This window comes from Pan paniscus, chromosome 20 (assembly GCF_029289425.2).
Source record: "Pan paniscus chromosome 20, NHGRI_mPanPan1-v2.0_pri, whole genome shotgun sequence".
In the NCBI taxonomy this organism is placed as follows: Eukaryota; Metazoa; Chordata; class Mammalia; order Primates; family Hominidae; genus Pan; species Pan paniscus.
The window spans coordinates 8,480,518-8,506,470 of NC_073269.2; the positions used below are offsets into that span (position 1 = coordinate 8,480,518).

A 25,953-nucleotide genomic window follows, 5' to 3' on the forward strand; every position below is an offset into this window, starting at 1 on the left:
GTTCACGCCATTCTCCTGCCTCAGCCTCCCGAGTAGCTGGGACTACAGGCGACCGCCACCACGCCCGGCTAATTTTTTGTATTTTTAGTAGAGACGGGGTTTCACCATTGTTGGCCAGGCTGATCTTGAACTCCTGACCTCAGGTGATCCACCTGCCTCGGCCTCCCAAAGTGCTGGGATTACAGGCGTGAGCCACTGCGCCCAGCCTGTGATGAGTTCCTTTGCAAATAGGGAAACTGAGGCTCTCAGAGGGGATTCTATCTTCCCCAAGGTCACAGGCCCAAGGACAGCAGAAATATCGTCAGGCCTGTGGCCTGATGTTCAAACAGGAGGCCCTGGCTGGCTGCAGTGACTCACGCCTGTAATCCCAGCACATTGGGATCAGAAGGATTGCTTGGGGCCAGGAGTTCCAGGAGTTTCAGGCCAGCCTGGGCAATATGGTGAGACCCCATCTCTACGAGAAAGTTTCAAAAAATTAGCTGGGCATGGTGGCGCGCGCCTGCAGTCCCAGTTACTCAGGAGGCTGAGGCAGGAGGATCGCTGGAACCTGGGAGGTGGAGGCTGAAGTGAGCTATGATGGCGCCACTGCCCTCCAGCCTGGGCAACAGAGTGAGACCCTGCCTCAAACAAAAACATAAACAAAACAGGAGGCCCTGCTCTCCTGAGGGGCTGGTGGTGAGTCACTGGTAGATGGGAGAGAGCTGGGGTCAGGGTCCCAGCTGGGGGGTGGGTCCTCACCTGTGCTGCCCTCCAGGGGGCCTCTCTGCAGGCCTCTGTCCCTCCCCTGGGAAGCCTGGCAGAAACCTGAGACTGGGCCTCCAGTTCCAGGTCGCCACTGGGCCCAGGCCTCTCCTGTCCGCCTGCCAGGGACTGCGGAACAGGTAACTCCTGCGCCACCCTAAACCCACCTGGCCTGTTGCTCCAGGTGCGGCCTGGAGGCCCCGGGGCCTGCACACCTGGTCAGCTCAGAGGCCAGGAAGGGGAGCGGAGGGAGGGGTGGGGCCGCCGGCCGCTGCTGGTTTCGTTTTGAGCCGGGCCCCTTCTTCCTGCCTCCCTCCCACTCCTCGCCAGACCCCTGCATTCTGGGAAAGGCTGTGACAACTTCCTCTGAACTCTCCTTAACCTGCCCTGGAGCCCAGGGCCTCCAGGAGGCTGAGTTCCGCCTGCGGGACCTGAGGCTTCCTGCAGGTCACACACCTCCACCCCTGGCCACGTGGCCCTAGACCGCCCACCTTCTAGAAGCTTCTTTATGTGCTGCCCCATCATGTCCCCACCCCGGGTGCAGCTGTCCCCTGCCTGCACCCCCTCCACCCTGTGTCCCAGACTCTGCACACAGGAAACCGCCCTGGCCCCAGGGAGGGCTGCCTGAGACCCCCGCCTCCACCCCGCACTGGGGACATCTGGGCTGGATGGTTCTCTGGAGGTGGGGCTGCCTTGGGCACTGCAGGGTGCTGGGTGACATCTCTGGCCTCCATCCATTCCATGGCAGGGGCACCCCCTGTCTCGACAACCACAGACGTCTGGGAGTTTCCAAGCCTCCCCTGGGTGGGGGGACAGAATTGTTCCTGCTAAGATCCAGCGGATTAAAAGACATCTGTGAGGGGACAGAAATGACTGAGTTTTGTGCCGGCCGGTCAGGCAGTCCCTGGCAGACAAAATTCCCAAGTATTTGCATCCAAAAAAACAAAACAAAACAAAACAAAACCACCCAGCGTGGTGGCTCACACCTGTCATCCCAGCACTTTGGGAGGCCGAGGCGGTCAGATCATTGAAGTCAGGGGTTCGAGACCAGCCTGGCCAACATGGTGAAACCCTGTCTCTACTAAAAATACAAAAATTAGCCGGGTGTGGTGGCACATGCCTGTAATCCCAGCTACTCGGGAGACTGAGGCAGGAGAATTGCTTGAACCCGGGAGGTGGAGGTTGTGGTGAGCCGAGATCACGCCACTGCACTCCAGCCTGGGCAGCAGAGCAAGACTCCGTCTCAAAAAAAAAAAAAAGAAAAAAACCTAAATATTTCATATTGATTCCAAGGTGAAACGGGAATATTTTGGCTCTGCTGGGTGAAATATACTATCAAATCATCTGTTCTTTTCCTCTATTTTGTTTATTAATATTTATTTATTTATTTATTTATTTATTTATTTATTTATTGAGATGGAGTCTGTCTCCCTCTGTTGCCAGGCTGGAGTGCAAGGGCGCGGGGCGGAACAGGTAACTCCTGCGCTACTGCCTCAGCCTCCCAAGTAGTTGGGATTACAGGTGCCCACAACCATGCCCAGCTAATTTTTGTAGTTTTTGTAGAGATGGGCTTTCATCATGTTGGCCAGGCTGGTCTTGAACTCTTAACTTCAGGTGATCACCCACCTTGGCCTCCCAAAGTGCTGGGATTACAGGCATTAGCTGCTGCACCAGAACACTATTTATTTTTTTTGAGACAGTCTCGCTCTGTCACCCAGGCTGGAGGGCAGTGGCATGATATTGGCTCACTGCAGCCTCCGTCTCCTGGGTTTAAGCGAACAGGCCGGCTAATTTTTGTTTGCTTATTTGTTTGTTTGTTTTGAGACAGAGTCTCGCTCTGTCGCCCAAGCTGGAGGGCAGTGGCATGATATTGGCTCACTGCAGCCTCTGCCTCCTGGGTTTAAGCGAATAGGCCGGCTAATTTTTGTTTGTTTGTTTGTTTTGAGACAGAGTCTCGCTCTGTCGCCCAAGCTGGAGGGCAGTGGCACGATCTTGGCTCACTGCAGCCTTCGTCTCCTGGGTTTAAGTGAACACGCTGACTAATTTATGTTTGTTTGAGATGGAGTCTCGCTCTGTTGCCCAGGCTGGAGTGCAGTGGCACAATCTCAGCTCACTGCAAGCTCCACCTCCCAGGTTCAAGGGATTCTCCTGCCTCAGCCTCCCCAGTAGCTGGGATTACAGGTGCCCGCCACCATGCCTGGCTAATTTTTTTATTTTTAGTAGAGATGGGATTTCACCATGTTGCCCAGGCTGGTCTCGAACTCCTGACCTCAAGTGATCCTCCCGCCTTGGCCTCCCAATGTGCTGGGATTATAGGCGTGGGCCACTGTGCCCAGCCTTTTCTATTTAAAATGTTTTAACAGGGAAATTCTGCTAAAACTGGGAAATGTACATTTCGTCTGGGGTGCAATGTGCACATTGGGTTGGGGTGGCAGGGATGGGGACAGGACGGGGACGCTATGGCGTGGTGACCTGCGTGGAATCTCACCCTCTGGGCGGCTGGTTGCTTCTCCGGCCTCATTTCATTTGATGACCTTTCCACTTGCCCCACCCCAAGGCGGTTGTTGCAGGAGGAGAAGGAAGTATGTGCCTGTCCCAGGGCCGGCCTGGGTCCCACCTGGGGAGAATTCCACAGGATGAAGCGAGCAGGCAGTCGCCTGTGACCCCAGCTTCATAAATCAAATATTTTAGCAAATCCTGCCCGGCACACAGCCTGGGGCACTTGCATGGAGCCAGTGACTTTTTGGTGTGTCCGGGGACAGACTGCACTATGGAGAGGGATGTCAGGGCTGCCCATGCTCTCCGGAGGCAGAAGCCAGCACATATGAGCAAGTCAAGCGCTGTTTATTTACGATGAAAATACCGAGCTGGGGGTGGGCGTGGTGGCTCACGCCTGTAATCTCAGCACTTTGGGAGGCCGAGGCGGGTGGACGGCTTGAGGTCAGGAGTTTGAGACCAGCCTGGGCAACATGGTGAAACCCTGTCTCTACTAAAACACAAAAATTAGCTGGGTGTGGTGGGCACCTGTAGTCCCAGCTACTCGGGAGGCTGACACACAAGAATCAGTTGAACCGGGAGGTGAAGGTTGCAGTGAGCTGAGATTGTGCCACTGTACTCCAGGCTGGGCGACAGAGCAATACTCTGTCTGGAAAAAAAAATACCAAGCTGGGAAAACAGCCGACAAAACGCTGTAGGAGTCTTCTTGGGGCCACAGGTGGTGTGCCCCAGGTCCACGTGGGCCTCAGACATGGGGGCAGGGCTATCATGTTGTCGGGAGGTTTTTGTTTTTTTTTTTGAGACAGAGTCTTGCTCTGTCGCCCAGGCTGGAGTGCAGTGGCGCGATCTTGGCTCACTGCAACCTCCGCCTCCCGGGTTCAAGCGATTCTCCTGCCTCAGCATCCTGAGTAGCTGGGACTACAGGCGTGCTACCATGCCTGGCTAATTTTTGTATTTTTAGTAGAGACAGAGTTTCACCATGTTGGCCAGGCTGGTCTCGAACTTCTGACCTCGTGATCCGCCCCTCTTGGCCTCCCAAAGTGCTGGGATTACAGGCATAAGCCACCGCTTCTGGCCTATCTAGAGGTTTTTAATAACCACAGAAAACCTCAACACGTCTGTGTAAAACCTTCCAATGTCAAGGAGTGAGCTGCCCCAGGGCCCCCCAAGGCCTGGCTTTCAGTGACACTCCCTTCACCCTAAAGCCCCGCAAACGTTATTTATTATTTATTTTTTATTATTTTTTTGAGACGGAGTTTCGCTGTCTCGCCCAGGCTGGAGTGCAGTGACACAGTCTCAGCTCACTGTAAGCTCCGCCTCCCAGGTTCACGCCATTCTCCTGCCTCAGCCTCCCGAGTAGCTGGGACTACAGGCGCCCGCCACCACGCCCGGCTAATTTTTTGTATTTTTAGTGGAGACAGGGTTTCACTGTGTTAGCCAGGATGGTCTCGATCTCCTGACCTCGTGATCTGCCTGCCTCGGCCTCCCAAAGTGCTGGGATTACAGGTGTGAGCCACTGCGCCCGGCAAGTTATTTATTTTTTAAGACGGAGTCTTGCTCTGTCGCCCAGGCTGGAGTGTAGTGGCGCAATCTCAGCTCACTGCAACCTCCGCCTTCTGAGTTCAAGCGATTCTCCTGCCTCAGCCTCCCGTGTAGCTGGGATCATAGGTGGCTGGCAGCACATCCACCTAATTTTTTTTTTTTTTAGACGGAGTCTGGCTCTGTCGCCCAGGCTCGAGTGCAGTGGCATGATCTTGGCTCACTGCAAGCTCTGTCTCTTGGGTTCACGCCATTCTCCTGCCTCACCCTCCCCAGTAGCTGGGACTACTGGCATCCACTACCAAGCTCGACTAACTTTTTTATGTATTTTTAGTAGAGACGGGTTTTCACCGTGTTGGCCGGGCTGGTCTTGAACTCCTGACCTCAGGTGATCCACCTGCCTTGGCCTCCCAAAGTGCTAGGATTATAGGCGTGAGCCACCACACCCGGCCAAGCCCCACCACCTTTTTCTTTGAGACAGAGTCTGGCTGTGTCATCTAGGCTGGAGTACAGTGGGGCGATCTTGGCTCACTGCAACCTCTGCCTCCCAGGTTAAAGCAATTCTCCGGCCTCAGCCTCCCGAGTAGCTGGGATTATAGGTGCCTGCCACCACGCCCAGTTAATTTTTGTATTTTTTGGTAGAGATGGGGTTTCACTATGTTGGCCAGGCTGGTCTTGAACTCCTGACCTCAGGTGATCTGCCCACCTTGGCCTCAAAGTCCTGGGATTATAGGCGTGAGCCACCCAGCCCGTGCCCTGCAAATTTTAAAATGCTGCATGTTTTACAGGAAAGGGTCTGGCCCCGGGAGGCAGGGAAATCCTACCCCCTGGACTGCAGCGTGTCCGTGGCCAGGGCAAAACGGGGCATCCCCAGGTGTGTAGCCACCTTTGGGAGCACCCGGGATCCCTTCCCAGGCCTCCACAGTGGAGAAAATGAGGCAACGAGTCCAAAGGACAGCAGGCAAGAGGGGGCTCTCGGATGAGGCGGCGGCTGGGTCTGGGAGGTTTCTTGGGGGAGCAGGAGTTGAGAGATCTAGAAACCGCCAGGGTGGATGCACTCTTGCCACATCTACAAAGTAGTTTCTAGAAGTCTGACCCTGAAGCGAGGCAGGGAAGACAGGCAAGACCACGGCTTCTCTCCCGTCCTTCCCTCTGGGGTGCCGTGGGGCTCCAATGAAGCTGCAGGATGGCCGCGCACACCGCAGGGATCCTGGCGCGGGGTCCGTCCCCACCTAGCCCAGACTGCCCCTGCTCCCCTGGGACTCTGTGTCCTTTCATTCCTTGCCAATGGCAGGGGGTGGCCGGGACCCTGGGGTTTCCAGGACCGGCCGAGGTCCCGCCGGTTTGGAGCACAGGCAGCCAACACATTCCCCCCGGCCCTCCCGGCAATCCTGAGGGTCCTGGTTACCCACAGGGCGGCACCTTCAACACTTTTTTTTTTCTCCTATTTTTTATTTTTTGGGGCCACACTCCGTCGCCCAGGCTGGAGTGTGATGGTGAGATCTCGGCTCACTGCAACCTCCACCTCCCCAGGCTCAGGTGATTCTCCTGCCTCAGCCTCCTGAGTAGCTGGGACTACAGTTGTGCACTACCATGCCCGGCCAATTTTTTTTTTTTTTTTTTTTTTTTTTTTTAGAGATAGGGTTTTACTATGTTGCTCGGGCTGGTCTTGAACTCCTGGGCTCAAGTGATCTTCTTGCCTCGGACTCCCGAAGTGTTTAGATTACAGGTGTAAGCCACCAAGCCTGGTTTTTTTTTTTTTTTTAAGTCATGTGAGACTTTAGGGCAAAACATAAAGGAGAGCAGCCTGGGGAGCTGTTTGCAGGAGGTGTCAACTCATCTCTTCTTTGGTGTCTGCAGAAAAAAAAAAAAAAAAAGCCACACAAGACTAGAAGGGTCACCCTAAGAAGAAAAGGACAATCCAGCAGTTCCCACAGAACCACAAGCCCCCACCTTCTGCTTTGTTTCCTCCAGAAACACAGTGCCAGCCACCCTTCCCCTACAATTCGCCCGCAGATAAGTATCAGCTTGCTGGTAGTCTCCAGGAAGTACTGAAGGGGGAGGCTCACAGCCTCAAGAGCTTTAGAGAGCTCAGAGGGACCCTAGAACAGCCCAGCTGCCCACCACATCTAGCCCAGAGGTGGCCTCCTCTATCCGAGCACACAGCCCTGAAGGTAGAAAGGCTGGGCTTTGGATCTCGGACAACCGGAGAAGCAGGCGATGGGCCTCCGGGAACCCCGAAGACCCCAGGACAAGCCCTCACCGTTTCATCTGCAGCCCACTGCGGCGGAACAGTTAAAAGGCCCGAAAGTGTCACATGCCCTGGTGGTCACTTCTGATTTGTTGGGCGAGGAGAGGTGACAGAACCACCCGCCCTGGGCTGGGCCTGCTGCGGACGCAGGGGGAGTGCAGGGCGTGTCTCGGGACCTGCTGGGGTTTCCAACCAAACCGACAGCTTGGAAAGCCAGCGCTTCCTTTCTGTGGGGTTGAGTCTCAGCTCAGCTGCCACTGCTGGGAGCCCCCACTCCCTGAAGCGCGGGGACAGGGAGAGGATGGTGCCACGCTGGGGAAGAGGCAGGGGCGGCCTTCCCGCGGAGGCTACGTGACAGGAGCAGTGTAGAGGAAGTGGTTTCCATCATGGAAGGCCGAAGCTCTGCCTTCCACAGGGGCAGAGATGGTGGCAGGGAGGACACAGAGGGAAACCAGGTGGCATTTCCCTTCCTTTTTTTCAGTAGCCTTGCTCTGTCACCCATGCCGGAGCGCACTGGCACCATCGAGGTTCACTGCAGCCTCAATCCCCTGGGTTCAAGCGATCCTCCCGCCTTAGCCTCCCAAAGCACTGGAATGACAGGCATGAGCCGCCGCCCCCAGCCTCACTCTCCTTCCTTTTGGTGAGAGCCGCCATCGCCTGGGGGCTCACTGCAGGTCTTCATCCCTTAACCCAAAGGGAGAGGCGAGCTCTCCCTAAGGGAGGGTCCTGCGCCCTCTAGCCTCGGCGCCCGGCGATGCGGGTCAGCTCAGGGATGCCCTCTCCGTGCTGGGCTGAAGCAAAGCCCAGCACACAACGCCGAACGGAAGAAAGAAGCAGGATGGCGCGGTTTGCTTTTTCTCTCCCTGTTTTGTTTTGTAACCTAAGGAAGCAGAGCCTCTGAGACCACACACAGCAGCATCGCCCGTCCCCAGAGGCACCCCGGCCAGGACGGGCAGGAGAGGAGACCCCCGTTCCTGCATGCGCTGTCGCCCCGCCACGGTGCTCTCCGCAGGGGTGAGGCAGGAGGGTGGGTGGAGGCGCCAGCCTGTCCTCAGCTGGAAGGGCGGGGCATGGACAGGGATGGTGGGCAGGTCACCAGCGGGACGCAGGGAGCCCGGCCACTGTCACACGGCGGTGCGCGTGGGTGTGCCGGGCTGGTTCAGCCGCAGGGTTTTACACAACCAGCCGGCAAAATCCACTTCTTCCACCTCGGACCGCTTGATGAAGGTGTGGTTCTGCAAGGAAAGGGGAGCCGTGAGCACCCGGGCCTGGAGTCACAGTAGGACGGGGAGGGCCAGCGTCTGCCCAGCCCTGGCAGATGGTACGGGACAGAAAGCAAAAAACAGAGGAGACCCTCCCTTCCCTGCAGGAAGACGCACTCGGGGTAGGAGAGGGAAAGACACCCAGAAAGGGGCAGCGGCGTGTGCCAGGCCTGGGAGGGGTCTCAGGATGCTGCGCTCCACCTGAGGCGGGGACACCACCAGCACAGCAGCCTGCGCTCCCAGGGGAGGGTCTATGCTCACGCAAGCCCAGGGTCCTCCGGCCGCTGTGGACACCGGGGCCGGATCATTCTCTGGCGTGGGGCCGTCCTGGGCACTGCAGGGTACTGAGCAGCGTCCCTGGCCTCCACCCACTCCATGCCAGGGGCTTCCCCAAGTCGTGACACCACAATGTCCTCAGCCATTGCCAGGGTCCCCCGGAGCAGGACAGCCCAGGCAAGCACAGGCTGTTCCACAGAACTCTGCGAAGAGCATTGTACAGGCACCGTCCCACTCGCCAGCACATGAGGGTCCAGAGCCCCTGGACTGTGGCTCCCATGGCTTGAGAACAAAAGCCTCAATTTTATTTCAGTTTAACAAATTAATTAAATACTTTTACTTTAATTTTTTTTTTTTTTTAGATGGAGTTTCACTCTTGTTGCCCAGGCTGGAGTGCAGTGGTGTGATCTTAGCTCACTGCAACCTCCGCCTCCCAGGTTCAAGCGATTCTCCTGCCTCACCCTCCCCAGTAGCTGGGATTACAGGCATGCGCCACCACACCCAGCTAATTTTTGTATTTTTAGTAGAGACGGGGATTCACCATGTTGGCCTGGTTGGTCTCGAACTCCTGAACTCAAATGATCCTCCTGCCTCGGCTTCCCAAAGTGCTGGGATTATAGGTGTGAGCCACTGCAAATGGCCTTAATTTTTATTTTTTGAGACAGTCTTGCTCTGTCGCACAGGCTGGAGTGCAGTGGCATGATCTCAGCTCACTGTAACCTCTGCCTCCCAGGTTCAAGCAATTCTCCCGCCTCAGCCTCCCAAGTAGCTGGGATTACAGGTGCGTGCTACCATGCCCAGCTAATTTTTGTATTTTTAGTTGAGACCGGGTTTTTCCATGTTGCCCAGGCTGGTCTCGATATCCTGTCCTCAAATGATCCGCTCGCCTCGGCCTCCCAAAGTACCGGGATCACAGGCGTGAGCCACTGTGCCTGGCCCCACTGAACACACTTCAACAGCCACGTGCGAACAGCGGTTCCTGTACAGGACGGCACAACAGGAAAAGCCTCTTGGTTGGAAGGGCTGGGAGAGGAGGGCGGGTGCCCTTGGGGAAGAGGCTGTGCTGGGCCACCCCACAGTGGGTGAGTAGAGGCCTTTGGGGTTCCCAGGAGGGTGGTGTCCAGGACCTTGGGCCCCTGAATGCTGCCTCTTTTGCAGCTGGAGGCAGGCCAGGGTGCCTATCTTCCTAAAAGTCGGTGTAGGTATGGGTGAAAAACCAACCAACTCGATAGGACACATCTCGGCTAGGTCCAGGATACCCAACAGGAGAGCATTTTTAAGAAGCTGGTTCAAAAATGGCTATTTCAGCCAGGCCCAGTGGCTCATGCTTATAATCTCAGCACTCTGGGAGACCTAGGTGGGTGGATCACAAGTTCGAGACTGGCCTGGTCAACATGGTGAAACCCCATCTCTACTAAAAATACAAAAATTAGCCGGGTGTGGTGGCACGAGCCTGTAATCCCAGCTACTCAAGAGGCTGAGGCAGGAGAACCGCTTGAACCTGGAAGACGGAGTTTGCAGTGAGCCGAGATTGCGCCACTGCACTCCAGCCTGGGCAACAGAGCAAGACTCCGTCTGAGGGGGAAAAAAAGTTATTTCAACATTAGTACCCCTCTCTTTTTAGTTATTTATTTATTTTGGAGAGGCACAGTCTCACCATGTTGCCCAGGCTGGCCTTGAACTCCTGGCCTCAGAGAGCCATCCCCCTATGGCACTAGGATTCCAAGTGCCCACCACAATGCCCAGCCTGCCTCATTAAAAAAGAAAAAAAGTCACACATGCCAGGTGCAGTGGCTCACACCTGTAATCCCAGCCCTCTGGGAGGCCAAGGTGGGAGAATCATTTGAGCCCAGGAGTTTGAGACCAGCCTGGACAATTAGCAAGACCCTGTCTCTATAAAAAAACTAGCTGGGCAGGTCGGGCACGGTGGCTCACGCCTGTAATCCTAGCACTTTGCGAGGCTGAGGCAGGCAGATCGCCTGAGGTCAGGAGTTCGAGACCAGCCTGGCCAACACGGGGAAACCCCATCTCTACTAAAAATACAAAAATTAGCTAGGCGAGGTGGCAGGCACCTGTAATCCCAGCTACTTAGGAGGCTGAGGAGGCTAAGGCAGGAGAATTCCCTGAACCTGGGAGGCAGAGGTTGCAGTGAGCCGAGATCGTACCACTGCACTCCAACCTGGGTGACAAGAGTGAGACTTCATCTTTGGGGGGGTAAAAAAAAAAAAACCCACACACAAAAACTAGCTGGGCTTGGTGGCACACATCAGTAGCCCCAGCTGCTCAGGACGCTGAGTGGGAGGATCACTTGAGCATGGGAGTTGGGGCTACAGTGAGCTACAATCGCACCACTGCATTCCAGCCTGGGGGACAGAGCAAGGCTGTATCTCAAAAATTTTTTTGACCAGGTGCGGTGGCTCACATCTGTAACCTCTGCACTTTGGGAGGCTGAGGCAGGTGGATTACCTGAGGTCAGGAGTTTGAGGCCAGCCTGGACAACATGGTGAAAGCCTGTTTCTACTAAAAATACAAAAATTAGCTGGGTGTGGTGGCGGGTGCCTGTAATCGTAGCTACCTGGGAGGCTGACTGGAGAATTGCGTGAGCCTGGGAGGCTGAGACTGCAGGGAGCTGAGATTGCTTCATTGCACTCCAGTCTGGGCGACAGAGTGAGACTCTGTCCGACTCTCAAGAAAAAAACAAAGCTGAAAGCCACATTCCAGTATTAGAAGGCACCCGGTTGGGTGTCTGTAGCTGGCATCTCTTCTTTTCTTACAGGCACAGAAAGTAACGGGCTATCTAGGGGGTGGCATCTCCAATCCGCCAATCAGCTGTCGAGGGGTTTGAAGGTCGCTGACGGTGGCTGTAGTATGGGAAAGCACTCGGGATGCAGGCTGGGCTGAGGGCAGGAGGATGATGCCCGGGGCCCTCCTCTGAGGGTGTAGTCCCCGCTGGGGAGGCGAGTTTTGGTGAACAGCTGGGCTTCCGAGGATATCAGAGGATGGGGGTTTAAGGGGACACCGAAGTACGCACGGCCTCGGGGGACCTGCTTGCCAGTGTGCAGAACAGGGACGGTCACCCTCTAGTTTGCAGGGAAAGGAGCTTGGGGGGCTGAGAGCTGCCTCCAGCCTCTCATGAGGGCAAAGAAGCCCGGGGTCCCGTCCTGTGGGTGCGGGACCAGCACCAGGCAGGAGCGGCGGAGCTCAGAGCCCAGAGCTGTTCCCATGCACACACCTTCTGCTCCCCGCAGCCAGCCCAGGATGGCTTCTCTCATGGATGAGGGAGACCCACAGAGGGTCCTCGGCGTGGCCCGGCACACCCGGCCTGCCCACATCCTGGTCGCAGGTGCTGGCTCCCCGGGCAGGGCCAGGCCCAGCAGCCTTATTTCCTGGGGCCTGGGTGGCAGCCTGCACCCACTCCCGTCCCAGAACCCACTGGCATCACTCACTGTGAGCATCTTCAGGTCCGCCCGCTCCGCTGGGTTCTTGATGAGGCTGGGGGTTCCAAGAGGCAGGACCAGGAGGCGGTGGGGGAGACAAGACAGGGCAGTCAGTTGGTGGCCCCAGGGCACCTGCGTTTGGGCTGTGGTCGGAGGGGACCTGGATCTCTCCGACCAGAGAGAGTGGCACAGAGCTGGCTGCTCTGCTCTGCCTCCTGGCAGAGGACGAGGGATCCACCTCTGCACTTTGGTGCCAGGGGCAGGACACCTCCCGGGGGGAGGGTGAGAGGGAAAGAGGGTGGGAAACCCCGCCTGGTGGGTCAGAAGCCTGGACGCAACCCCAGCTAACTGTCTAATAAAACCCCAGGCCCGGGGCAACATCGCCGGAGCGCACGCCAAGGGCAACTCCGGCACCAGGAGTGCGGTGCCATTCCACGGCATCCCGAGCTCACACACACGGACTGGCCCTATGAGCAGCGGGGTGTCTGCAGATCCTTCCCCGTGGTCTGTGGCACATGCCTGTGAGGCCCACGCCACAGGTGCTGCTGGGTGCTTGGGGGCAGAAGAATGGAGTGGGGCTGTCGACCCTCCCGGAACCTGCGGGCGGATCCCGGGGAGCCCACAGTCAGCACACCAGGGGTTCGGGGACCAGACAGAGGCTTCTCCTGCTGCAGACAGTGAGGCGGGGACACCGTCATGTCCACAGGGCCTGCAATCCTGCCTCACCCCTGGGCTCAGGGACAGGATGGCATGGCAGCTGGGAGCTGCAGCCCCACAGCTCTGGGAAAGGGAATCTGGCTTCCCGTTGGGCTGAGTCCTGCCCGACGCTGCACTGGGATTCTGGATGGGCAGGCTGGGCCACGGGCCCCACCCAGGACCCGGAAGGAGTGGCACATCTGGGTCCCGGCCAGGGGTGTGGGCAGCCCAGCTCCACCTACCATTTATTGACAAACTCCTGGAAGTCGGGGGTGAACACACCGTTGGGCAGCTTAGGAGGCGGCTGTGGAGGAGAACAGAGGGTGGGGTCAGCCCTGGGCATCCTCAGGGACCCTCGGCTGCAGCCCTCCCTACCCCTCACTGTCCTGTCCGGTCACCCACCCTGCAGGCCTGGCCGACACCACATGCCAACTGGGCTGCACCCTGTCAGAGCTGGCCTTCTCCCGAAAGCTCTTGTTTGAGAGTCATGGCTGGTTAGAGGGAAAGAGTGGGGTACGTCCCCCTTTTATCAACAGGACAACCTCTCGAGTGTCGTCACTTGCTTCCTTCCCCAGTGTCACTGGCTGAAGGATGAGCTTTGGGACTGGGCCCCACAGAGGGACAGCAGGGTCCAAAGTTATTTTGTTTTGAGACAGTCTCGCTCTGTTGCCCAGGCTGGAGTGCAATGGCGTGATCTTGGCTCACTGCAGCCTCCACCTCCGGGGTTCAAGGGATTCTCCAGCCTCAGCCTCCTGAGTCGCTGGGATGACAGGTGCCCACCACTGCGCCTGGCTAATTTTTATATTTTTAGTAGAGACGGTATTTCACCAGGTTGGCCAGGCTGGTCTCGAACTCCTGACCTCAGGTGATCCACCCACTGTGGCCTCCCAAAGTGCTGGAATTGCACAGCTGAGCCACCGTGCCTGGCCAAACTGGGTCCACAGTTTTAAGCCCAAGCACTGGGGAGCCTGGCCCGACACACATCCCCGGAGCGGGAGTGGCCGTGTAAGCGGTGCCAGCAGGGCAGGGGCAGGCCTTTCCCGCGCAGGGGCAGGGGCGGGGGAGCAGTGGGGGGATGTGCTCACTGGGCGTGGGTGTGGCTGCTAGGTGCAGGGAGAGCTGGGTCACCAGGGCCACCCCACCTGGCTCCGTCATCATCTCGCCACCCAACCCCAGGCCTAGCCCAGTCTGCAGGCAGCTCAAATGCCCGTTTCTCTGCCCCAGCTCCAAAGGGCCACCAAAGACACAGAAACCCACAGAAGGCCCAGGGAGGTGGCCCGGCCTGGTCACGTGGCCAACAGGACCTTGGGGTGCAGTCCTGTGCCTCCCTGACAGCTGCAGGCCTGGAAGGAGGCCACGTCCCTCCTTGTGCCTTGTTTTACTCATCTGGGTGGTGGAAACCCTCATATTGCGGCTCACTGGGTTGTTATGGGGACTGACGGAGCAGGAGCCACCCCGGGACCTACAGGTCCTTCTAGGCTCTCTGGGCCTCCTTCCAAGAGGCAAGGGCCATTCCTGTACCTTTCTCCGTGGAAGCGGGATGATTTATGAGTCCACGCCCATGGGCGCCAGGACGCTCTGATGCAGAGACACTGGGCCACCGCTCAAGGGGCAGGCTGGCTCCTTGGCCTGAGCCCAGGGCTGCTGGCACACACCTCCCTCTGGACTCAGGGTGAGAGGCTGCGGTGGGAATTCTGGGTTCATCTTCATAAAAAAACAATGCCCTTGGGAAGGAGCTGGGCTTGTGCAGCACAGTAGAAGATGGGAGACGCGACACACGTGGAATTGGTTCAAGAATCGCTTGAACCTGGGAGGCGGAGGTTGCAGTGAGCCGAGATCAAGCCACTGCACTACAAAGCTAGACAATGTCTCAAAAAAAAAAAAAAAAATTAGCTGGGTGTGGTGGTGCGCACCTGTAATCCCAGCTACTCGGGAGGCTGAGGCACGAGAATCACATGAGCTTGGAAAGTGGAGGTTTCAGTGAGCCGAGAAGGCACCACTGTACTCCAGCCTTGGTGACTCTTGCTCTGGTCAGAGAGAGACTCTGCCTTAAAAAAAAAAAAAAGAAAAGAAAGAAAGAAAAGGAAAAGAAAAGCCAAAAGGCATCAAGCACAAACCTCGTTCACAATATAGTCCAGGAGTTCAAAGATGGCCATGGCGGGCCGGCTATCCATCCCGTGACCTGCACGGGGAGAGAGATGGAGGTGAGATGGGCCGATGGCCACCTCACTTCTGCTGGGGGTTGGGCTCCCAGGGGGCTGATCACCACCGGGCGCCCTCCTCCCCATGCCAGCCTAAATTGGAGGCGGGTGTGCAGAGGCACTGGACAAAGCTCCCCTGCCTGACTCTGGGTTCCATTCCCTGGGACAGCTACTCCTTGCCTGAGCCTCTAGTGAATTAAAAAAAAGGCAAAAGGAACAAGAACATTTTTTGAGAAGTCACACATTTGGCTCGGTGAGGCTTGCCGGACGTGCCAAAGTCATCACCCCTCCTCTCTGGAGGGCAGGGGGAGGGACGGTGCTGACCGCAGGCAAGGACAGCCGCGTGACCTTGCATGGAGCTGCTGGCGGTGATGGGGGCAGGCCCCAAGTGCCACTCAGGACGGGAGACCGGCTAGGGGTGGCTGACCCCTGTCTGAGAACCAGCTGGCCAGGCCTGGGCTTGGCAGCTGGACTTTCGCCTTCTGCCCGTCCTGAAATGGGCAGGCGGGCTGGGGCCCTGGGCTGGGGGCAGGGCTGGGGATGGTATACCACCTGAGAGTTGGGACTAGGAGAGGCTGAGGCTAGGCCTGAGGATAAGGACTTGGGGGCCTCTCCCTGGGATGAGATCAAGACATCCCAGCAGTCTGGCTGGAGAGGAGGAGGTGGGCTTGCCAGTGCTGTGAAAATCTCCTTCTCACAGCCCCGATCCCTCCGGGTAGGACCACAAAACGTGGCCTGTTCATGTCATAAAATACTACTCAGCCTTTCAAAAGGACCCAGGCTCTGACACGCACCATGGCGTGGATGACCCTTGAGGACACTGCGCTCCGGGAGAGAAGCCACACACAAAACACAGAAGGCCACACAAGTGTGTGACCCCATTTCTATGAAATGCCCAGGACAGGCCAGTCCAGAGGCAGGAAGGGGATGGAGAGTGACAGCTGATGGGGACAGGGTTTCCTCCTGGGGAGCTGAGAAGGTTCTGGAATTAGAGGTGATGGGGCGCAGCACTGTGACTGAAAACCACTGAACTGCTCACCTGAAATGAGTGAGTTGTGCTGGTGTGTGCTTTGTAGTTCGGAAACATGGTTTTAAAACCAACCATAGTCCGCTACAGGGTCCTTTGGGGTCTGACGCCACCAACTCTCCCTGATGTCTGACTTTAAAAAAATCACAGGACCCTCCTGTGATTCTGCACCAAGCAGCGTCCGCCCCCGGCTCTTCCCTCAGGCGGTGGAAGTGTCCGCTCGGCCCTCTCTGACTGGCGTCAGGGAGCTCCCGCTCCCGAGGTGCCCGCCCTAAGCGCCGGATTGTCCTCTGCGAGCCCAGCTGTCCCTGGGGCCTGAGCCCTCCCGCCCCCTCCCAGGCTGCGTCCCCTCCTGTGTGTGATGGGGCTGGAGCCAACAGGCCACTGAGGGCCATGCCAAGTCAGATCTCCACTTCAGGACTCCCTGGAAGGCTTGGCCCGCAGCACAGGAGTGTGTCACCTGCAGAATCCAGGCTCTGTGGCGGCCAATTCCTTCCACTTTTCTGTACGTTTGAATGCTTTCAGGATAAAATGTTGGAAAATCCAACTGCCCAGGGGCTTGGTGGCAAAGCTGTGCTCCCAAATCCCTCCAGCTGGCAACAACAGGTGCAGCTGCCCTGGACAGAACAGGTTTGGGGTGCTCACTGCTTCCAGCTCTGTCCCCGGAAACCCCAGGACCATGGGAGGACTGCTGACCACAGTCGGCACCATCCAGGGGGACAGGTGGTGCGCCAGGGGCAGAGGGGAGGCAGCTGTTGACCCTGGCACAGCAGGCCCCGCGCAGGGCACTGCGCGTCCAGACCGCAAGTTGCAGACTCAGGCCGTACCGCTGACGGGGCGCCCGGGGGGCCTCGGCCGAGGCGAGATGCTGTGAGGCTCTCCTTCTTCCCCGTCGACCACGGGCCGGCCAAAGATGGCCTCCAGCTCTTTGGCGTCGGGCGGGGGGATGGGGTACCTTCCGACGGCCAGCTCCACCAGGGACAGGCCCATGCTCCAGATGTCCGACTGCACCGAGTAATGTGTGCCCTGCAACCGCTCCGGCTATAGCAGAGCCAGGGAGGAAAGAGCCCAGAGGGGCGAGGATGGCAGCTGGAACCCGGGAGGCTTGCCCCGTTACAGCCCCCGTCACCCTCTCCATGGCTAATGACCGCAGCAATGGATACAGAGCTGTTACGCAATTCCACCTCCCGGCTCACCCACCCAGGGCCTCCCTGCGGCACTTGCTGAAGAGGCTTCCAGCCCGAGGCCTGGAGCTGGTGTTGACCGCAGCTCTTGAAGAGCCTGCAATGCTCAGCACTTTTGGGAATGGATGATGGGCCCCAGGAAGCAGGGGCCTCCTCCTCCACAGCTAACATCTCAGAGGCTGCTCCAAGGCTCAATTTGGCAGGTTGCTGAATCCCCAGTCGTTTCCTAAAAGACCCCAGATTCCAATTCCTTGGTCCAGAAATTAACTAAGGGCCGGGTGCGGTGGCCCATGCCTGTAATCCCAGCACTTTGGGAGGTTGAGGTGGAAGCCCAGGAGTTAAGACTAGGCTAGCCAATATGGTGAGACCCCATCTCTACTAAAAACATTTTTTTAAAAGCTAGCCAAGGCTGCCGGGCGCGGTGGCTCACGCCTGTAATCCCAGCACTTTGGGAGGCCGAGGCGGGCGGATCACAAGGTCAGATTGAGACCATCCTGGCTAACACGGTGAAACCCTGTCTCTACTAAAAACACAAAAAGTTAGCCGGGCGTGGTGGCGAGCGCCTGTAGTCCCAGCTACTCGGGAGGCTGAGGCAGGAGAATGGTGTGAATCCGGGAGGCGGAGCTTGCAGTGAGCTGAGATGGCGCCACTGCACTCCAGCCTGGGTGAGAGTGTGAGACTGTGTCTCAAACAACAACAACAACAACAACAAAAACAAAAACAAAATTACCCAGCTGTGGTGGCACATGCCTGTAGCCCCAGCTGCTTGGAAGGCTGAGGCAGGAGAATTGCTCCCGGGTGGGAGGCGGAGGTTGCAATGAGCCAAGATTGTGCCATTGCACTCCAGCCTGGGTGACAGAGCAAGACTCTGTCTCAAAAAAAAAAAAAAAAAAGAAAGAAAGAAACCTGGTAGGCATTGCTAGAGACAAAAACCTAAGAGAGAATTCCAACAGGAAGGGGAGATCTGGCTGGGCGTGGTGGCTCAGGCTCACTGCTAGTGGAATCCCAGCACTTTGGGAGGCTGAGGAAAGAAGGTCACTTGAGTCCAGGAGTTCATGAGCAGCCTGGGCAATACAGCGAGACCCCGTGTCTACAAAAGATTAATAAATTAACAAATAAAAAATAAAGAGCAAGGGGAATCCGAAAAGCAGGCTCCCAGGAGGCACCAGCTTTAGACGTGCCTTGTGGCAAGTGGGGAGAGCTGATGAAGGGGAGGGTGCAGCTGGGGTGGGACTGTCCCGGGGGTGCTAACAGCCATGTAGGAGTGTGTGCCCACGAAATAGTTGGGAAAGCCTCGTGGGAGGCGGGGAGAGCTGCGCAGGAGAACTGGGAGGGACAGCTGCGCAGGAGACCTGGAGGGGAGAGCTGAGGGGGAGAGCTGGCTGGCAGAGCTGGGTGGGGAGAGCTTGGGGGAGAGTAGCAGGGAGGAGAGCTGGTGGGGAGAGCCGGGGCGGAGAGCTGGAGGGGAGAGCCAGCGGGGACTCACAGCCATGTAGGAGCGCGTGCCCACGAAGGAGTTGGCCATGGAGTCGATGAGCTGGCCGCTCACCCCGAAGTCACACAGCTTGATCTCCCCTCTAGAGTTCACGAGGATGTTGGAGGGCTTCACATCTGGGGGCGGCAGGCTGCGGGTGAGGGGTGCCCAACAGTTGCCTGCCGGCCCCCGGGGCTCTGGGGAGGGCGGGCTGGGCCTTACCTCGGTGCATGATCTGGTGCTTCTCTCGGAGGTACGCCAAGCCCCGGAGAACCTGCAGGGGAGCGCGGAGGGAGTCACGGGACAAGGCCGCCAGGGCTTAGCTCCTGACCGAGCCCGGGGGTCAGAGCTGAGCAGTCAGAGCTGGAGCGAGGGAGCTGCGGCAGGAACCGTTTCAGGCTGTGAGGAGCTCGCTGGGGTGGAGCAAGCGAGGCCAGAGACGAGACAGTGCTGACAGCCCTGTGCTGGCGTGTGCAAGTCAACCCCAGTTCCCACATGGCCGCAGTGCCGCCGATGCCACTACTGCCTTTGATTCAGAGCACACGGCTGAGCCCCAGGGAAGCTGAGACGGTGGTCCACGGCCCGGGAGTAGGCTGGGCTGCCGAGTTTGCCCACATCAGCCTGAAAGGCAGCATCTGGGGTCCCAGGGACTGTGCTAAGGGCCCCCAGACGGGACGGGCTAAGGGTGCCTGGGAAGGACGATGTTTCCCCCAGGCCCGCCCTGGAAGCAGCATCCCGAGAAGTGAAGCAAGCAGCACAGGCAGGGTGATGGCAGGTTTCAACTCTGAAACGTGTGTCTGGCAGCACGCGTCCTGTGTCTTAATCCAACACTGGTATGGGCAGGCGGGACTCGGCCCCTGCTATGGACAAGGTGCAAGCTCCTAGAAGCAACACGCACGGTCTGCTGAAACCACATGGCTCTACGGAGCAGCTGTGCTGGAGACCGGGCAGCAGAGATGCCCTTGGCCCCGGTGACATTTCTAACAGCAAGGGCAAGTGTGTCTGGAGGTCCTGGCGTCCCACATCCCACCCCAGAGTCTCCCTTTCAACAAGCTCCTGTCCCCTGCAATGTGCCAGCTGCCAACATCCCCCTGCCATGAGGGGCAGAGGGGACCAGCGTGGCAAACAGAGGATACTAAGAGTGAAGAGGGACCTATAACGTCTTCACTTGGCAGATGGTGACCTCAGGCCCCAAAAGGGACGTCACTTGTTCAAGCTCCACAGCAGGTGGGCACAGCCTTGGCCACTCTCTTTCTGCAGGGGCCACCCTAACCTCCACCACACTGTGAGTGGCTCCCGGAACCCTGGCCGTGTGGAAGAGGTCCGTGCAGAGTGTGGTGGGGGCGCGAGGTGGGTCTGCGGTGGACTCACCGCGATGCTGACTTTCCCCAGGATCTCCTCGGGAATCCTCTTGGCCTCTTTTAGCACCTGGTCCAGGGAGCCGCCATCCTAGAGGGCACACAAGGAGTGAGTGCAGGCTCTGCACAGGCGGCCGGGAAGCCACGGATGCGTCCCCCCACTCCCGGCGAGGGGGTGGTCTGCCTCCTGACGGGAAGCAGGGGCCGGAGCCCAACTCCACCCACGGGCCAAGGGCAGGGGGTCTTCTGACAGTTCTGCCTTTGGGTCTGAACACCCACCCACGAGGTGGGGAAGGAACAGGGCCCAGGGTGCCCCCGCCTCCCGTCCCATCCTCGAATCAGTTGCGTGACTCGGCCCTCCTGAGGTCGCCACGGCAGAGGCTCTGCTCCGGGCCAGCCCAAGCCGTGGCCGGGGGCTCAGCCAGCTGTGGGGCCCGCACTCCCTGCAGCCTACGTGGTGGGCCTGTCTGTGCGCCATGGGAGGCGGCCAGGCTGGAGACCAGCGTCTTGGGCCTGGGTCCTCTTCCCAGCACACGAAGGGAAGGGGAGGGTGAGGGCGCGGAGGAGACGCGGGCGCTGCCCCGTGTGGGAGGAGGCGGCGGGTCGCTGTGTGCCCGTCCAGACCCCCACGGGGGCTCCCTCGCCAAGCCCTGCGGCTCCACTGCTGGGCATCTGCCCTGCGCCTGTCCCTGCCACCTAGGGCAGAAAGGCCAGGCCGAGTAGGACCAGGGGCCAGGGGGTGCATGGACTGCAGGAGGGATCCCAGTGAGGCCAGCCCAGGTGACGGTAACCTCGGCCCCTCCCTGCAGCCTGTGGTCTCCTCGCCACTGTGCCGGGCATCCTGCGGAGGGCCTGGAAACGAGTCATCATGGGTAGGCTGGTCCCGGGTGTGGCCCCACATCCATGTCATAAATGATGAAACAGAAATTCCATGTCTTGCCCAAGGCTGCCTGGCAACAAACCTGGGGACCAAAACCCCCAAATGCCAAAACCCCAGGCACTGGGAGCCACCCAAGGTGCCTCTTCAGAGGCAGAGGCTCCGGACACACCTGCCAGGCCACCCCCAGGACAGCAGGGGTGACAGGCCGAGTTCCCACTGCCACCGTCTGGCGTGCGTCTCTTCTGCGCTCAGCAGAGAGGAAAGTGGAACTGAGGCTAGAGAGGGCGGGCTGGGGGAGCCTGGAGAGGGCGGGCTGGGGGAGCCTGGAGAGGGTGGGCTGGGGGAGCCTGGAGAGGGTGGGCTGGGGAGCCTGGATTTCCCCACCATGCTGCTCCAGGACTCCTGCAAAAGCCCAGCCTTCCCTGGGATGGCTTTCATTCACATGGGTGGGAGGAGCCGGGGGAGAAATCCTGGGACTCAGGGGTGCCCGGGTTGCCGCTCTCTGGCCACTTCTGCCCAGCTAGGCTTGGAGAGAAAGGCCGAAGGCAGTTCTAGAAAACCCAACACGCTTTGAGACCTCTAAAGCACACACGTGACTCCATCCACCAGCTCCAGGCTGAAGACGCAGACACACAGGGTGAGAGGGCAGGTATGGCCAGGGCTCAGACAGCCCAGGAGGAGGTGCCAGGACGGGAGCTCCAGTGAGCCAGGGCCAGGTGGAAGCTGCTTCTATTCTCAGTTTTTATCAATCTACCTTAAAAGAATTACTTAAAATGAGGCCGGACATGGGCTGGGAGCGGTGACTCACGCCTGTAATGCCAGGACTTTGGGAGGCTGAGGCAGGTGGATCACTTGAGGTCAGGAGTTTGAGACCAGCCTGGCCAATATGGTAAAACCCCATCTCCACTAAAAATAAAAAAAATTAGCTGGGCATGGTGGTGGGTGCCTGTAATCTCAGCTACTCGGGAGGCTGAGGCAGGAAGATCACCTGAACCTGGGAGGCAGAGGTTGCTGTGAGTCGAGATCGTGCCACTTCTCTCCAGCCTGGGCGAGAGAGCAAGACTCCTCAATTAAAAAAAAAAAAAAAAAAAAAAGCCGCACGTGGTGGGGCACACCTATAATCCTACCACTTTGGGAGGCCAAGGCAAAAAGAATGCTTGAGCTGAGGAGTTTGAGACCATCCCGAGCCACACAGTGAGACCCCATACCAAAATTAGCCGGGCGTGGTGGCGCACGCCTGTAGTCCCAGCTACTCAGAAGGCCGAGGCGGGAGGATCCCTTGAACCTGGCAGGTCAAGGTTGCAGTGAGCCGAGATCACACCACTGCACTCCAGCCTGGGTGACAGAGCAAGACCCTGTCTCAAAAAAACAAAAACCAGAAAGAGACCAACGACTCGAAACAGGCAGGGTGGTGAAAAACAAACAGATGCAACAAAGGCAACCCTAAAACCCTAAAACCCCTGCTCCCCAGCACAGCTCCTTCCGTCTTCGTTTCTCCTGGGGTCGCAATCAATGTTTGCTTCGTGAGAAAATTCAAAGAGCCTCTCCGCGGAGATGAGGGCGGGCGGAGCGCCGTGCTGCAGCCTCAGGAGCTGGCGGAAGACGCCTCACAGGAGCATCGCGCTCTCTGCAGCCGCCTTTCTCCACTGTGACATCGGGGCCAGGTCACTCTCTGGGGTGGGGCCGACCTGGGCACTGCAGGGTGCTGACTAGCGTCCCTGGCCTCCATCCACTCCACGCCAGGAGCATCCCCCAGTCGTGACAACCACACACATCCCCAGACAGTGCCAGGTGTCTCCTGGGAGGGAGAACTGCCCCTGGTTGAGAAGGGCTGGTCTCCAGCTATAAAGACCAAAGTCTGGCAGGGTAAGCAATTTGTCTGAGTCACAGAGACAGGATGTGGTGCAGGGGGTATTGCAGCTGTGTACTGCTGACCCCAAATCTCACTCTGTGCATGACCATACACGTCTACCGTGTGTGTGTGTGTGTGTGATGTTTAAAATGGTCTTGTAACTGTAATTTTGTTACGTAGGTAGTAGGTGAACGCATTTTTCTTTCTTTCTTTTTTTTTTTTCCTGAGGCGGAGTCTCGGTCTGTCGCTCAGGCTGGAGTGCAGTGGCACGATCTCGGCTCACTGCAAGCTCCGCCTCCCGGGTTCACGCCATTCTCCTGCCTCAGCCTCCCGAGTAGCTGGGACTACAGGCGCCCGCCACCACGCCCGGCTCATTTTTTGTATTTTTAGTAGAGACGGGGTTTCACCGTGTTAGCCAGGATGGTCTCGATCTCCTGACCTCGTGATCCGCCCGCCTCGGCCTCCCAAAGTGCTGGGATTACAGGCGTGAGCCACCGCGCCCGGCGAACACATTTTTCTTATAAAAAATTCAAATGAGGATAAATAACCCGGACGCCCCATCACTTCCACCATTCCCCTCTCAAGTGTGACTTATATTGTTCCAGATCTTTCTTCGTCTCTCTCTTTCTTTCTTTCAGGCAGGGGTCGCCCAGACTGCAGCATAGTGCTGTGATCTTGGCTCACTGCAGCCTCCACCTCCTGGGTTCAGGCAGTCCTCCCACCTCAGCTTCCCAAGTAGCTGGGAGTACAGGCGCGCCACCATGTCCTGCTAATTTTTTGCACAGACGGGGGTTCCTCATGTTGCCCAGGCTGCTCTCGAAGTCCTGGCTGAAAAGGTCCTCCCACTTCAGCCTCCCAAAGTGCTGGGATCACAGGAGTGAGCACCTGGCCCCCACATCTTGCTGTGTATTTGGAAACACAGACTCGGGACTCACTCTCTTGCCCAGGCTGTAGAGCAGTGGCTCAATCATCGCTCACTGCAGCCTCGACCTACTGGGCTCATGGGATTCTCCCAAAGCACTGGGATTAAAGCATGCTTGCCCAGCCAGAGTTTAAAACAACATCGAAATGGGCTCATGTCTGTAATCCCAGCACTTTGGGAGGCCAAGGCAGGAGGGTCACTTGTGGCCACGAGTTCAAGACCAGTCTGGGCAATATGGAGAGACCCTATCTCTACACAAATTAGCAAATAAATTAGCTGTGCATGGTGGCTCACGCCTGTGGTCTCAACTACTTGGGAGGCTGACGTGGGAGGACAGCACCAGTGCACTCCAGGCTGGACAACTCAGCAAGACCCTGACTTGAAAATACAATAAACAAATGAATGGGCCACTGCTATGTTTATTTTCTTTTTCTTTTATTTGGAAATGGAGTCTTGCTGTCGCCAGGCTGGAGTGCAGTGGCATGATCTCGGCTCACTGCAACCTCCGCCTCCCAGGTGCATGTGATTCTCCTGCCTCAGCCTCCTGAGTAGCTGGGACTACAGGCGTGCGCCACCATGCCCAGCTAATTTTGTATTTTTAGTATACATGGGGTTTCACCATGTTGGCCAGGATGGTCTTGAACTCTTGACCTCGTGATCCACCTGCCTTGGCCTCCCAAAGTGCTGCAATTACAAACGTGAGCCACTGCGCCCAGCCCATGCTATGTTTATTTTCTACAACCACCCCTCCACTACATGAATAGTGTTGTACTGTGGGGCTACTCCCATTCAGTACACCATTGTGGATTTCACTTTGCCACTGCAAAGCAGCCAAATATCATTCTTTAATCGCTCCCTTACTGATGGACATGTCCAGTTTCCATTACAGCAGAACAAGACGGACATTCTTCAGCAGATAGGACGAGACCCCCAGAAAGGCCAAGGGGCACCTCTACGAGGTCCGTAAGCCACTGGCTCTCCTTTCCCCATCCCAAGAGGCCCCACTGTCCACTGGGTTCTTGCCCTGACTTAACCAGTAATAGGTTCAGACCCCAGGAAAGCAGCCAGCCCCACTGTTCCTAAGTTCCAGTCACCAACAAGTGCTTGCCATTTTATATAAATACATCACTGGGCACGGTGGCTCACCCCTGTAATCCCAGCACTTTGGGAGGCTGAGGCGGGAGAATCGTTTGAGCCCAGGAATTCAAGATTAGCCTGGGAAACATAGTGCCATCCCGTATCTACAAAAAAACTTGCCGGGCGCGGTGGCTCACGCCTGTAATCCCAGCACTTTGGGAGGCAGAGGCAGGCAGATCACAAGGTCAGGAGATCAAGACCATCCTGGCTAACACAGCGAAACCCCGTCTCTACTAAAAATACAAAAAATTAGCCGGGCGTGGTGGCGGGTGCCTGTAGTCCCAGCTACTCGGGAGGCTGAGGCGGGAGAATGGCGTGAACCTGGGAGGTGGAGCTTGCAGTGAGCCAAGATTGTGCCACTGCACTCCAGCCTGGGCGACAGAGCTAGACTCCGTCTCCAAAAAAAAAAAAAACTTAAAAAGCTACTCAAGCGTGCTGGTGCACCTGTAGTCCCGGCTACCTGGAAGGTTGAGGCAGGAGGATCGTTTGAGCCCAAGAGGTGGAGGCTGCAGTGAGCTAGGATCATGCCACTGCACTCCAACCTGGGTGACAGAGAGAGACCTTGTACCCCCTACCCCCGCCAAGAAAAGAAAGAAAAAAATGCAAAATAAAGATGACATAGAAATATGGGGAAACAGCGTAGAAATACAGGAAATGGCTGCAGCAGCCAGACACGGATGCAACACCCGTGCGTGCCAGGTGCCATCCTGGGAGGAGCTCACACAGTTCTCACCCCAGCAGGGACTACGACCTCCCTCAGCTTCACAGCAGAAGCGGCAAGAGTCCTGTCCCGAACCCGTGGTAAGGGTGAGCGGTGGGGCCGAGACCTGACCTGGACGCCCATCCTCAGCCCCGGTGCTAAGCTGCCCCTTTGCCTCACTGGGGTGGCCTGGGAGGGAATGAATCAGGTGCTGGGCAGGCCCTTCTGTGGAAACCTATGGGCACTCAGGTGAATTCCGAGAGCATCGTTCAGCATGGAGAGGATTCACAGGGTCGGCCAGGATGGCAGGGATGGCCCCCTTGGATGACTTTACTTCCAAGGATGCTGCCCTGTCAGGGCTCACCCGATGCTTTAAAAATCAACGTGCTCCACGTTGTTTTTGTTTGTTTGTTTGTTTTGAGATGGAGTCTCGCTCTGTCACCCAGGCTGGAGTGCAGTGGCACGATCTCTGCTCACTGCAAGCTCTGCCTCCAGGGTTCACGCCATTCCCCTGCCTCAG

At 57.6% G+C, this 25,953-nt stretch overlaps 1 protein-coding gene across 3 annotated transcripts in view; it reads right to left on the reverse strand.

The window, feature by feature from the left end:
• Positions 1–7,874: 7,874 nt before the first annotated feature.
• Positions 7,875–25,953, reverse strand: part of MAP2K2 (mitogen-activated protein kinase kinase 2) — a 34,636-nt gene continuing 16,557 nt past the window's right edge. For 2 of the 3 annotated variants that reach the window (XM_063599783.1, XM_034946671.4), the window contains 8 exons: positions 19,956–20,033; positions 18,807–18,858; positions 18,597–18,721; positions 16,754–16,967; positions 14,816–14,880; positions 12,941–13,002; positions 12,012–12,057; positions 7,875–8,262 (listed from right to left, as the gene is read on the reverse strand). In XM_063599783.1, coding sequence (XP_063455853.1) covers positions 8,152–8,262; positions 12,012–12,057; positions 12,941–13,002; positions 14,816–14,880; positions 16,754–16,967; positions 18,597–18,721; positions 18,807–18,858; positions 19,956–20,033 — 753 coding nt within the window. In that variant the 3' untranslated portion in view covers positions 7,875–8,151. The remainder of the gene's footprint in view (positions 8,263–12,011; positions 12,058–12,940; positions 13,003–14,815; positions 14,881–16,753; positions 16,968–18,596; positions 18,722–18,806; positions 18,859–19,955; positions 20,034–25,953) is intronic. The other variant, XM_063599784.1, reaches the window with a different exon arrangement.